Raw genomic sequence first — 13,598 nt, 5'->3', positions numbered from 1 at the left:
ACGCAGGCTTGATTCCCGCAGATGGTGGTATGATTGGGAGTGTGGATGGTTGTTTGTCACTCTGTGTGCCCTACGACTGACTGTCGACTAGTCTAGTGTGTAGTCTGCCTTTCGCCGAAGACAGCTGGGTTAGGCTCCAGCAATTCCCCCAACCCTTTCGAGGATGGGCGGTATGGAAGATGAATGAATGAATAAACCACCCATCTTTTGTTTTGAAATAAATCCTATCATTTCCGGGGTTGTTCTAAAGGAAGTAGGCATACACAACACTGGAAACTCTTATCAATATGCCTGCTCGGTGTACGCGCAACAAGAATGGCCATTTGGATGAAACTTCTAATAAGAAACCCAGACACTCACAGAAGTTTATTGGTTTGTATTCGACAAAATATCCCTTGTTGAAGCCGTCTCCAAAAGGACCGACATTTGCACATTGCACAAGATGCATGTGCGACTTCAGCGTGACACATGGTGGAATTACTGACTGTAAAACGTACGTAGAAGGACCCAAACACAAAGATTAACTGATTTTCATTATTCTGTACTTTTTCAATAGTTTGAAAAAACACAATATTTCAATTAATATAAAAACATGATAATAACAGTTTTATTTAAATTGCAAAATGTTATTATTATTATTATTTTACATTTTATATCGATTTTGCGTGAATTGCATTCACTCTGGGAAAAACTCTGTGACAAGGGTACTCCTAAAATGGGGTCGACGGAGGTTGGCAGCTCTGCTATTTACTGCAGGGTACACAGAACAAAATCTTATTTCGGTCATACAAAACCTGGATCCCCCAGATCAGGGGTTCCGGTACCCTATGCAGTCTTCCCTCAATTATCGCGACTTCATTTCTTCGCGATTTTTTTCTGCTATCAATTACTCATTTTTTAAAGTTCATAATAATGTGAAAATCTCAGTGGCGGGCCGTCAGGGCCTTCAAGGCCTTCTCTGCTGGCCTAAGAAATATCTGAATCATATATTATATTTTGTCCATCAATACTTATTCAATAATAATTCCAAATTGTCTGTTAGCTTCCTTTCATTGCTTTTCCCCCTGGTTGCACTGCTTCCAGATGTGTGTTTTCATATTGAAGCATTTAACCAATCACATTTCAGCCATTATTTGTTGCCAGGGTTGGGGTTATTCTGGATAATATTATAGATGTATTCATCTTAATTACTTTTGTATAAGAGTGTCTTTAATTTGAGACTGGGGCAAACTCGAGGTCACACTGCTGGCTCCAGCTTGTTGACATAACACCTCACCCTCCAAGGACTGTTTACTGGGAGATAGACCTCGCAACCCAGACACCCAGATGCAAGTTCGCAATGAAGATCTACGAAGAAACTCATAAATTGTTTTGTCTGGGACGCCGGCAGTTTACCTTATAAAGAAAGTATTATGCTTATACTGCAAATTCTTACGCAGGTGTTTTGGTTTCGATCTAATAATGGCAATTGTTTTGAATCAGATTACATTAAATGTTTTCAGTTTGTCGCGACTAAATACAGAGAAGAATATACAGTGGTACCTCGACATACGATCATAATCCGTTCCGAGACTGAGATCGTATGACGAGGTTCTCGTAACTCGAGCTGTTTTTTTTTCCACGACAACGCACTCGTAAACGGAACAAACACTCCACCCTCACGTTCGCTATCGATGGGCTGTTTGCTGTTGTACTATTCCCTTCAAAATATTCCAAAAATGATGCACACAAATGTCCTCACAATCGGATAACGCACGACCACTTGCCAACGAAGAGCAGTCTTTTATCAGCGATCGCTCCGCTGCTCATCTTCTTCTTCTTCTTCTTTTTTCACCTCAGGCGCCTGAGGATTACCCTCAGCAGCGCTAGAGCTGCCACTGGAACACGGATAAGTTCATCCAGGGAGTTGCCCAAGCCGCGATGGTAGCGTTCGGTCATTAAGGCCGGGCAGCGGAGCCATAAGTGTTCAGACGACTCTGTTTCCTCGTCGCACAGGCGGCAGCGATCCGAGTTGGATTTCCCCACAAGGTGGAGCCAACGGCGGAGCAGGGGGTGGTGTCCACTGCGGAAACGAATCAGGTCTGTGCGGTCTCCTTTCGATAGGGCAAGTTCTTCCTCTGTGACTTTTGTAGTGTAGGTCTGCAAAAGGCGGGGGTGGGAGAGGGGGGGAGCGATCTTCACGTTGGATGATGGCACGTCTTGTGGCTGCGTCCGGGGGGGTATTGGTTTGGTCATCTAACGAGCCAAGTTTAGCTAGGGCATCAGCCAGGTCGTTTCCGCATATGTTGCAGTGGCCCGGGATCCACAGTAGCTGCAGTCGCTTAGGCGGAGGGAAAAGGGCGATGTCACCCTGAAGTCTCCGAATGGCGGGGTCTTGCGTATGGGGGTTTCCCATAGCTTGGACCAGCGATTTGCAGTCACTGAGGATAATTGATGTCTGCCAGTCTGCTGTTTCCCTCAGCCAGGAGAGTGCCTCGGTCAGTGCCACTTTTTCAGAGTGGTAGGAGCTGCTGCGGCTGCCAGTGGCACCATGCCATTGGTGGATGATTGCACTCTCCTTAATGACGACAAAACCTGCACCACCGTCCGCAGTGCCTTCTTTGGTGGATCCATCTGTGAAGATCTGTAGGTCCGGTTTACCCATGCTTCTGATGAGCTCTTCTGCCTTATCTCTTTGGGTGATGGTCGGCATGTGTTTAGAGACTGCGGTAAAGGCGGTTTGGATGGGGGGGGGTAATAGCCAGGGTGGGCAGGGATGGGAAGAGTATGTGCAAGGGGTATGGAGTTCGAGAGCGGTAAGACGGGGAAGGGTCGATGATCGCCAGTCTGGCTTCTTTTGCAAACGCATTTTAACGTTTTCATGGAGGAGGCGGTGTCGGGGATCAGAAGGAGGCAGCTGGTTCCAGGCATCCGCCTTAAGAAGTGCTTGTAACTTGAGGCGGGATGAGAGGGGTGTGAGATGTGCCTCATGTAGGACTGCTTCGGTGGGGGTAGACCTGAGGTGGTGAGTTATGGCGCGGGCTGCTTCCAGTTGGGCGGTTTCAAGGGATTTGAGGTGAGTTTGGGCCAGCCAGGGGGCCCATGCCGGTGCTGCGTACTCCGCAAGACTTCTCTGGGTGGCAATATACACTGTTCTAAGGTCGTTTGGTTGCCAACCCCAGGATGTGCCACTGAGTTTGCGGAGGAGGTTCGTTCTTTTGGACATGGTTTGGCGGACTTTTTTCGCTTGCTCTGCAAACGTGAGTTGTCGGTCAAAAGATACGCCAAGAAAAGTGGGGGTGGGGTTATGCTTGAGGGTGGCGCCATTTATTAAGATCTTTGGTTGCCATTTGGCCTCAGCGGAGTCCAGGCTAAAAAATGACGCTTCACACTTGGTGGTGTTAAGGTTTAGGTGTGCCTCGGAACTCCACCTCCAGACTTTTTCAACCTCCGCTTGAAGTCTGCTTTCCACCTCCTCTTTGTTCCTACCCCGACAAGCAAGAGCCAGATCGTCTGCATAGGCGCTGACCAGGGTGGAGTCGTTGAACTTGTCGAGGAGGTCATTAATGTAGATGATGAATAAGAGGGGTGACAGGACCGAGCCTTGGGGGAGCCCTTCTTTGAAGGTTCTGCTCCTGCCGGTGGTATTGTTGATCCTGACCCTGGCTGTGCGATTTGTGAGCCAGTTGGCGATCCATCTGATGAAGCGGTAGGGGACCCCCAGGTCTGCGATTTTTTGTAAGAGACCTGTTCTCCATACCTGGTCGAATGCCTTGCTGAAGTCAAAGAATGTTGCAAGCGTGCGTTGCCGTTGAGTCGACTGGAAGCCATCAGAGATGAACTGCGACAGTCGCAGGGCCTGGTCCGTCGTGCTTCTTCCCTTTCGAAAACCGGCTTGCCAGTGGCTGAGAAGCTGTTTATCTTCCAACCACCAGGCGAGACGGTTCACGATGAGCCTTTCCATTGTTTTGCTAAGCGTAGAGGTGAGGGCGATGGGTCTGTAGTTCCCAACGTCCTTTGGTGACTTCCCTTTTTTGAGGAAAGGGATGATGGTGGCCACTCGCCAAGCTTGTGGACACCAGCCCTCTAGCCAGCTGGTGTTGACGATATGGAGTAGTTCGGGAAGGATGTTTGCCGGAAGATTTTTTAGAAGGTCCGGGGCTATGTCGTCGGGTCCAGCTGCCTTACCCGCTTTAAGTTGGGACAGCGCTGTCTGCAGTTCAGCATCGGTGAACGGGAGCTCGAGGACTTGTCGCGGTGAGCCGAGCAGTCTGCGGGTAGCTGTACGTAGAGAACGCACTGCTCGTCTGCTCCGCTTGTCACTCTTGCGTCCGCTGACCGAGGCATATTCCCTGATAAATGCTGTTGCTTTGGCTCGGTCACTCACGTACTCCTTGTTCTTGTAGACCAGGGACTCGCCAGATTGTTGTGTTTTGGTGCCTGAGAGGGATTTTACTAAGGACCAGGCTTGTCCCGTAGATCTTGTCTCGGCGATCTTGGTGAGGTGTAAGCGCCATGCGTTCCTTTTCGCTTCAGTGGTTTTTTGTTTGATCTGTTGGCAGAGTGCTATCCATTCTTTCCTATTTTGTTGGAGGTCTCGACGTAGTCGATTCCTTTCGCGGATGAGGTCCTTCAGGTCCTGTGTCAACCATGGGAGCTCCTTCTGGCGGATAACTTTGACCGGTATTGTAAGTGCTGCTGCCTCTTTCATGTGTTGCACTAGGAGGGAGAGTTTTTCCGGGGCTGTGGCTGCTGCGGAGATTACGGGTAGGCAATCCATGAGGATGGTACGATACCTCTTCCAGTCAGCTTTCGAGAAGTTGGGTCGTACTCTTCTTTGTTGGCATTCGACACGGAGAGCACGGTTCCACCTAATCAGAATCGGTCTGTGGTCGGAGGTCATCTCGTCGATGGGTTCCCATTGCAGATGTTCGGCCGTGGTGGGGTCAGTGATCGTTAGGTCGGGGGCACTCATGCCTGCTCCTTGTTGGTATCTGGCAGTCCGTGTCCACACGCCGTCATTAAGGAGAGTTAGGTCATGGTCATCGACCCATTGATGGATTGCGTTACCCCTGGGATCTGTCTTGGGGTAACGCAATCCATGCTCATGGGAGCATCGGGGGCGCTGGCTCACGGCTCCCTTTTAGCTTGTAGCATCTGTGGTCGCAACCGCTTTGAACGGCGCCTATGATAGAGTTGATAGAGCCTAGGATGCTATTGCGGGGAGTTGCGAGCCAGTGCCCCTGATGTTCTTATGAGCAGCGAACGAGAAGTAATATAATACTCCTCGTATTAGATAATAATAACAGGAAATGCAGCAGCTGAGCTTACCCACGTATTGATTGTGGCTCAAGTTTTATTCTGAGAAAGAGTGCCACTGCCTGTCGGCGTTGTGTGCACGAGTATACTTCATTACCCAGAGAGCCCTCTTTTTCCCGCGCATGCGCGTTGTGCGTTTCCTGGTCTGAATAACTTATTCGGTGCTCGTAGATATTGTTATACACGAAAGAGATGCAAAAAAGACAGTGCCATGGCCACCTGGCTTGGTCGCATCACAAAATGTTGATCGCATCACGGGCGAATTATTCGATCGAAATTTCCGTCGTAAGACGAGAATATTGTATGACGAGGTATGACTGTACTGCACGTCAGAATGCTCAGGAACGAAGACGCGTTGTGAGTATTCTCCTTGCAAGTTGTAATCAGTTATGTGAACGATGTCTTCCAGTTTTAATTAATTATTACTAATAATGATTTAATGGTATTAATCATTATTCCAACACTTTTCCCCCTGGTTGCACTGCTTCCAGATGTGTGTTTTCATATTGAAGCATTTAACCAATCACATTTCAGCCATTATTTGTTGCCAGGGTCAGAAATCTGCCTCAAGGCCTTCACAATCAGTTCTGCAGGCTCTGCTGCATTAAACAAGCGTCGATAAGACTGTTGCTTTAACCCAGACATGTCCAAAGTCCGGCCCCCGGGCCAATTGCGGCCCGTGGACAAATTTTTACCGGCCCGCGGCCTCTATCATGATTATTATTATTATTATTATTATTTTATTTTTATTTTTTTAAATTTTTTTTTTATCATGAAATCAATAATATGCGGCCCGCCAGCACTGTTGACCACAGTATAAAATACATGTGTACAAAAAGCTATTTTTCATATTTTTCATTTCACCAGAAGATGGCAGTAGCCCTGTGGCCGCACTCTGGCCGCCGTGACCCTTGACCTTGCGTGATCGTTTCAGCCCAGCCCATTTCTAACATGGCGTCTGTAAACAAAAAAAGGAAAGTTGACCGCGAGGGCCGCCGCTTCCAGGACAAGTGGAAATTTGAGTATTTTTTCACTGAAATACGAAACAACTGTGTCTGCCTAATTTGCCAAGAGACTGGCTGTTTTCAAGGAATTCAACATCAAGAGGCACTACCAGACGAAACATGCTAGCTACGACAAGCTAACTGGGAACAAACGCGGTGAAAAAGTGAAGCAACTGGAAGCTGTTTTAACGGCACAGCAAAGCTTTTTCACAAGAGTCCGTGAGTCAAATGAAAATGCCACAAAGGCAAGCTACGAAGTGGCAACGCTGATTGCAAAGCACTGCAAACCTTTCACTGAGGGTGAATTTATTAAAGACTGTGTAATGAAAATGGTTGAGAAAATTTGTCCCGCGAAGAAGCAAGAGTTTGCCAATATTTGCCTGGCTCGTAATACTGTGGTACGGAGAATTGAAGACGTTTCATTAGATATTAAGAGACAGTTAGAGGCAAAAGGAACTGAGTTTGACTTTTTCTCGTTAGCGTGCGATGAAAGCACGGATGCGTCCGACACCGCTCAGTTACTGATCTTTTTAAGAGTGGACAATGACATGAACGTGAGTGAAGAGCTTCTGGACCTCCAGAGTCTGAAGGGCCAAACAAGAGGAACGGATTTATTTGTTTCTGTTTGTTCCACCGTAAAAAAACCATAACGGTCAAATTTCCATGGTTAGTTACTACTACTACATTCAAAGAATGTCAGGCTAAATAGTCGGCCCCCACACATTTTCACCTTACCAAATCTGGCCCTCTTTGCAAAAAGTTTGGACACCCCTGCTTTAACCAATCAGATTTCGAGTTGGCAACACTACAATGCCTTGTCGCAGGCGTAGGGATACGTCATTGCCTTGTCACAGGCGTATGGATACATCATCGCTTTCACCAACTATGATTGGCTAGTGATTAGCCAGAGCTACCAAACTGCATTTGGAGCGAGCTGCAAAAGCATATATATTGTTGTGTTGATTTAAAGCCATTTTCAAGACGGACTATGCCAGAAATACGACAGTACAGGCTCGACTTTCAGCATTAGCTTCGATGGGGATAGAAAAGAAGGAAGAAAGAAAGGAGGATGGATATTGTGTACAGTTAAAAATGATTTTTGGTGAGTAAAATATGGCTATATTCCTAAATAATATTTCAATTGTGGGCCAAGTTCTGATATCTGTAAAGCTCCAGTGTTTGTAGTTAAGCTCCAGTGTTTGTATTTAATCACTAAATGCTGCTAGGAAGTGGATTTTATCCCATTTTAGTGCAATTTTTGCCGTTTCGCCATTGACGTCCATCGCTGTCTTTTCCCGGGGAAATCACCCCCCTGGCCCGGTTATAATGTCTGAAAAGCTCCAGTATTTGTATTTATACAATAAATGCTGGTAGGCAGTGGATTTTACCCCATTTTAGAGCATTTTTTGCCATTTCGCGTATGGACGTATATGGACTTATCGTCGTTCATCACTGTCTTTTTCCCGGGGAAATGATACTCCGGGCCCGGTTCTGATGTCTAAAAAGCTCCAATATTTGTATTTAATCAATAAATGCTGTTTTCGGCTGGATTTTACCCCATTTTCGGCAATGATTGCCGGTATGCCATTGACGTTCATCGCTGTCTTTTCTCGGGAAAATCACCACTCGAGCTTATATACTGTCTGTGACCTCAGGCAGGAAGTGTGGAGAGTTTAGTCTGATTGGGGTTTTTCTTCCCCCTGTTGGTCTGGAGGGGGGCAGACGTATCTTCCGCTTAGTTGACTTGGATTGGATTGGATAACTTTATTCATCCCGTATTCGGGAAATTTCGTTGTCACATTAGCGAGAGGGTGAGGATGCAGAAATAGGAAAGGCATTTTAGACATAAATAGATACGTAATAAGTAAGTAAATAAATAAATATATAAATAAATAAGCGTGTTGCTGATATATATATATATATATATATATATATATATATATATATATATATATATATATATATATATATATATATATATATATATATATATATATATATATATCTGGAGTTGGTTCTCTAGCTTCCTCCTGTAGATGGTCTTTCTCTTCCTTATCTCTCTCTTCAGCTCCTTCTTGACCATTTTCAGACTCTCTTTCTCCCCAGACCTGTTACGATCGCGCCGCGTCGTCATGGCACGATCGGGAATGGATTCGGACCCAGGCGCGGGGAAGTAGGATTTGACGAGGTATTAGCTTCAAAGCAACATCTTTAATAACTCCGAAGGGATCTTACAACACAACGAGGACTTGTGAAACGAAAGCGATACCAAACCGGAAACAGGAGAACGAGAGGTATCGAGGAGAAAGGTAGCGTGGCTGCATGGCTACTGAATCCACGCAGTGACTTTCAGGAACATGCAGGAATTGAACAGGAGCTTGCAGGAACGATCCGACAATGATAATAGAACTAATTGGTGTTTAAATACTAACTCAGGAAGTCATCAACAGATTGATTCCAGCTGCTCTGCCTCTACGGCAGGCCAGAAGGGACAAAACGGGGCACTCCTGACAGTACCTCTCCTCAAAGGGACAGATTCTAGACGTCCTAATGCCGAATGTCCATGAAAAGCGAAAGGCAGGCTACCGTTATCATCGTCTGGGGGACGTCCGCGCCAGCCCGTGAAGAGACGAGGGAGGGGCCGGTCCGGCGGGCGTCCGCGCCGGCCGGTGACGAGGCGTGGGAGTGGCCAGTCCGGCGGGCGTCCGCGCCGGCCGGTGACGAGGCGTGGGAGTGGCCGAATCGGCGGGCGTCCACGCCGACCCGAGATGAGGCGTGGGCGAGGCCGATCCGGCGGGCGTCCACGTCGGCATTTGGAGAGGAGTGGGAGTAGCCGGTCCGGCGGGCCTCCCCGCTGGTCCTTTAAGTGCTGGCCAAGCCCCCTGCCCATAACAGACAACAGAATCTTAGAACGGTCGTCGGGCGCCTTACCTCGGCCGGGAGGGCCGGAGGAGAGTCGCTCTCGCCGCCGCCAACCCCCTCGTCCAGGGGCGCCGGAGAGTCGCTCTCGCCGTCGCCGACCCCCTCGTCCAGGGGCGCCGGAGAATCGCTCTCGCCGTCGCCGAGCCCCTCGTCCAGGGGCCCCGGCGCGTCGCCGCCGCTTCCGGGCGCGCAAGAGCTCGGCAGGCGGGAACCGGGCACCCAGGCGCTCCTGACAAGACCTAAAAGCCCTCTTCTTCAGGAGGGCCCTTAGATCCCTGGTTACCCACGGCTTACTGTTGGAGAAACAACGGACCTTCTTGGAGGGTACAATGTTCTCAACACAGAAGTTAATATAATCTGTGATGCAGTGGGTCACGCTGTCAATGTCTTTCCCATGTGAATTGCACAGCACCTCCCAGTCAGTGGTCTCAAAACAGTCCCTCAGTACCATGCTGGTCTCCTTGGTCCACCTCCCACTTGACATCTCGGTTCTTGAACCCAGAGAGGTTACATAAGTACTGGTTGCTCATCGTCCGCGTTATGATCGGGGGTGGAAGACCCCAAAGCAGGCGAGGGCTGCGAGTCTGGTTCTCGAATCTTTATTAGAATGGTCCAAGTAAAAGGCCAGGCACCAGAGGGGATGGCGTCGGCTTGTCGTTAGTCGTATCCGTGGTTGTGGGGGCCGAGCGTAATCGGAATCCTGGGAGCTACAAGAGGTCGTATATCAATGAAGGCAGGCGAGAAAATACAAGAGGGTACCTCACTGTGAGCAGATCAGACGATCCCGCAGCGTGGTCCTGTTCTTGGTGGCCTTAAATACTCCTCACTGGCTAATGACTCACACCTGGCAGCCCTCGAGTCATTAGAGGCAGGACCTGTGGTTGGGTGGCGGGCGCAACCAGCCACCAATCTCGTCTGGGGCCTGACAGTACCTCCCCCCCTACGCGGGCCACCTGGCCCGCGACGAAGGGCCCCCGGGTGTTCCCGGTGGAAGTCCCTGATGAGGTCCCTGGCGAGGATGTGGCGGGCAGGAACCCAGCTGCGCTCCTCAGGACCGTACCCCTTCCAGTCCACCAGGTAGTGCAGGCCGCGACCCCGGCGGCGGACGTCCAAAAGCCGTTCTACCAGAAGCGCCGGACCCCCCTCGATCATCAGCGGAGGGGGTGGGGGAGGGTTAGGGGGGGACAGAGGACAAGTCATGACCGGCTTGATCTGGGAAACGTGGAAGGTGGGGTGGATGCGGAGGGGGGGTGGGAGCTTGAGGCGCACGGCACATGGGTTTATTATCCGTTCGATCTTGTAGGGGCCGATGAAGCGGGGAGACAGCTTCCGGGACTTGGTCTTTAAGGGAAGATCACGGGTGGACAGCCAAACCTTTTGACCCACGACGTAGGCTGGTGCGGGGGCACGGTGGCGGTTGGCCTGCCCTTGGGCTGAGGGTAGTTTTCGGAGGGCGATGAAGTGGGCCGCCTTGGAAAACCGGTCGACTATGGTGAGTATGGTGGTGTTACCCTGGGACTTGGGAAGGCCCGTAACGAAGTCGACCGCAATATGAGACCAGGGACGACTAGGAATCTGGAGTGGGAGGAGTAGACCGGAAATTGGCTTGGTGGAGGACTTGTTGCGTGCACACACCTGGCAGGCAGATACGGAAGATTGCGTATCTGCCCTTAATGTCGGCCACCAAAAGCGTTGGCGCAATACCGCCTGTGTGCGGGCAACCCCTGGGTGGCAGGTCAGGCGGGAGGTGTGGGCCCATTCAAGTACCTTGGACCGCATTGAAGTCGGAACATACAGGTCCTTCTGCGTACCTCTTCTTGGGTCTGGCTCCAGCTCTTGGGCCCTCACTACCTCGGCTTCCAGCCCCGTCCTCATGCTAGCCACCATGCAGGAGGGAGGTAGGATCGTTGGGGGCTCCTCCTCCGAGTCCGGGGACTGAAAAACACGGGATAGCGCATCCGACTTCCCATTCCTGGAACCCGGGATATAGTTAAGCGTGAAATTAAATCTACTGAAAAACATGGTCCACCTGGCCTGGCGAGGGTTTAGCCTCCGGGCCGACCTGAGATATTCCAGGTTCTTGTCGTCAGTCAGAACCGTGAACGGCTGGCTAGCCCCCTCGAGGTGGTGTCGCCATTCCTCCAGGGCCATCTTCACCGCGAGCAGTTCCCTGTCACCAATGCCGTAGTTGCGTTCACCTGGAGACAGCCTACGGGAAAAGAAGGCGCAGGGGTCCAACTTCCCATCCGCCTGTTTGCGCTGGGAGAGGACAGCGCCGACCCCCACCTCCGAGGCATCGACCTCCACCTGGAACTGCAACTTAGGATCGGGGTGGGAGAGGACGGGAGCAACAGTGAAACGGGACTTCAGGTCACTGAACGCCGCCTCCGCTGCGTCTGACCAACAGAACGGGAGTTTTGTGGATGTGAGTGCTGTGAGGGGTGCGGCGACGCGGCTATAGTATCTGATGAAACGTCTGTAGAAGTTAACGAACCCCAAAAAACGTTGCAACTCCCTTCTTCCCTTGGGCCTGGGCCACTGAGTAACGGCCTCCACCTTCTTGGCATCCATCCGCATCTCCCCGGCGGCCACCACGTACCCCAGAAAGGTGGTCTCCGAGACGTGAAATTCGCACTTCTCAGCCTTGGCGAATAGGCGGTTCTCTAGGAGACGTTGCAACACCTGGCGCACATGCTGCACATGCTCCTCGAGGCTGCGTGAAAAAATCAAGATGTTATCCAGGTAAACAAATACAAATCGGTTTAGCATGTCCCGGAGGACGTCATTGATCAGGGACTGGAACACTCCCGGGGCATTGCAGAGCCCAAAAGGCATTACCAGATATTCAAAATGTCCCTGGGGGGTGGAAAAGGCCGTCTTCCATTCGTCCCCCTCCCGAATCCGGACCAGATGGTAAGCATTACGGAGGTCTAATTTTGTAAAAATGCAAGCGCCATGTAGCGGGGTAAAAGCCGAGTCGATGAGTGGCAACGGGTACCCGTTCCTGACCGTGATCTCATTCAGGCCTCGGTAGTCGACACAGGGGCGCAGCGAGCCGTCCTTCTTGTCGACAAAAAAAAACCCCGCCCCGACGGGGAGGAGGAAGGGTGAATCTGTCCAGATGCCAGCGCCTGGGAGATGTAGTCATCCAGTGCCTCCCGCTCCGGCCTGGAGATGTTGTAGATCCGGCGCCTAGGAAGGGAAGCACCGGGCAATAAGTCAATGGCAATGGCACAGTCATAAGGGCGATGTGGGGGGAGTGCTGAGGCCTGGTCCTCGCTAAACACCCGTGAAAGGTCCCGATAGCACTCGGGCACTGTTGATAGGTCAGGGGCATCCTTCCTCGGCGGTGACACTGGGGGTACGTGGGCTGCCTGGAGGCACTTGGTATGGCATGCCGGGCTCCAGGCTACCACGTTGGGTCCCCCCCAGTCGATCACCGGATTGTGCTCTCTTAACCACGGTAGGCCCAGAACAATAGACGCCTCCGGGCAGTCCAAGAGGTAGAAGCACGCCATCTCCTGGTGATTACCGGATAGGGGGAGTAGAACAGGGTCCGTCCGTCGCTCCACTCTGCCTAGGGTACGCCCATCCAGTGCCGTTATACTTAGGGGTCTCTCTATAACCCGAGTCCCGATGCCCAGCTTAGCGGCCACGGAGCGGTCGATAAAACTCTCGTCCGCACCGCAGTCGATCAAAGCAGTGGTGTTGTGATCTCTTCCCCCCCAGGAAAGAGATGCTGGTAAAACAAATCGACGGGAGGCTTCCTCAACGGCCAGGCTCACCATGACCTCCCTTCCTACTGGTGAGCCCTTGCTTTTACCGGGCGGGCAGGGCATGATGGCGAGAGATGGCCCCCCTTGCCGCAATAGAAGCATAGGGCCTGCCGGCGGCATCGCGAGCGTTCCTCCTCAGACGCTCCAGCGCGACCAATTTGCATGGGTTCTGACGTCACCACAGGAGGGGGAGGCGCAGCCGCTGCGGGGGAACCCGGAAGCATGCGCCGAAGTCCAACCATGGCGCCCACCTGCGAGTCACCTCGCCGCTGCCCTCGTTGTCTCTCGAGTTGGCTGTCGATCCGGATGGCCAATTCCACGAGCGCGTCGAGGGACCCTGGTTCCTCTCGGATCGCCAGCTCCTCCCGCATCTCCACATTCAGCCCCTCCAGAAATGCGTCCTGGAGGGCGGAGTCATTAAAGGCACTCTCGGCGGCTAAGATGCGGAATTCGACCGAGTATTTATTCTTAGGTTCTTGTTGCGGCGATATCGGTGTTACCAGGGGAGCGGCTGGGGTTGGCTGTGCACTTGGTGAGTGAGGCAAAGAAGTGAGTTGTGCTCGTATGTCATCTAGGGTCTCAGCCATGCTCGACACCT

General features: G+C 51.2%; 1 protein-coding gene across 1 annotated transcript in view; it reads right to left on the bottom strand.

Annotated features, from left to right (window-relative positions):
- The window catches only part of LOC144077699 (uncharacterized), a 31,937-nt gene extending 22,229 nt beyond the window's left edge, over nucleotides 1-9,708 (bottom strand). The window contains exon 1 of the mRNA XM_077605615.1: nucleotides 8,889-9,708. Coding sequence (XP_077461741.1) covers nucleotides 8,889-9,708 — 820 coding nt within the window. The remainder of the gene's footprint in view (nucleotides 1-8,888) is intronic.
- Nucleotides 9,709-13,598: the final 3,890 nt, after the last annotated feature.

This window comes from Stigmatopora argus, chromosome 7, assembly GCF_051989625.1.
Source record: "Stigmatopora argus isolate UIUO_Sarg chromosome 7, RoL_Sarg_1.0, whole genome shotgun sequence".
Classification (NCBI taxonomy): Eukaryota; Metazoa; Chordata; class Actinopteri; order Syngnathiformes; family Syngnathidae; genus Stigmatopora; species Stigmatopora argus.
Note: the sequence above shows the minus strand (reverse complement) of the source record. Positions and strands in the feature narration are given on the sequence as shown.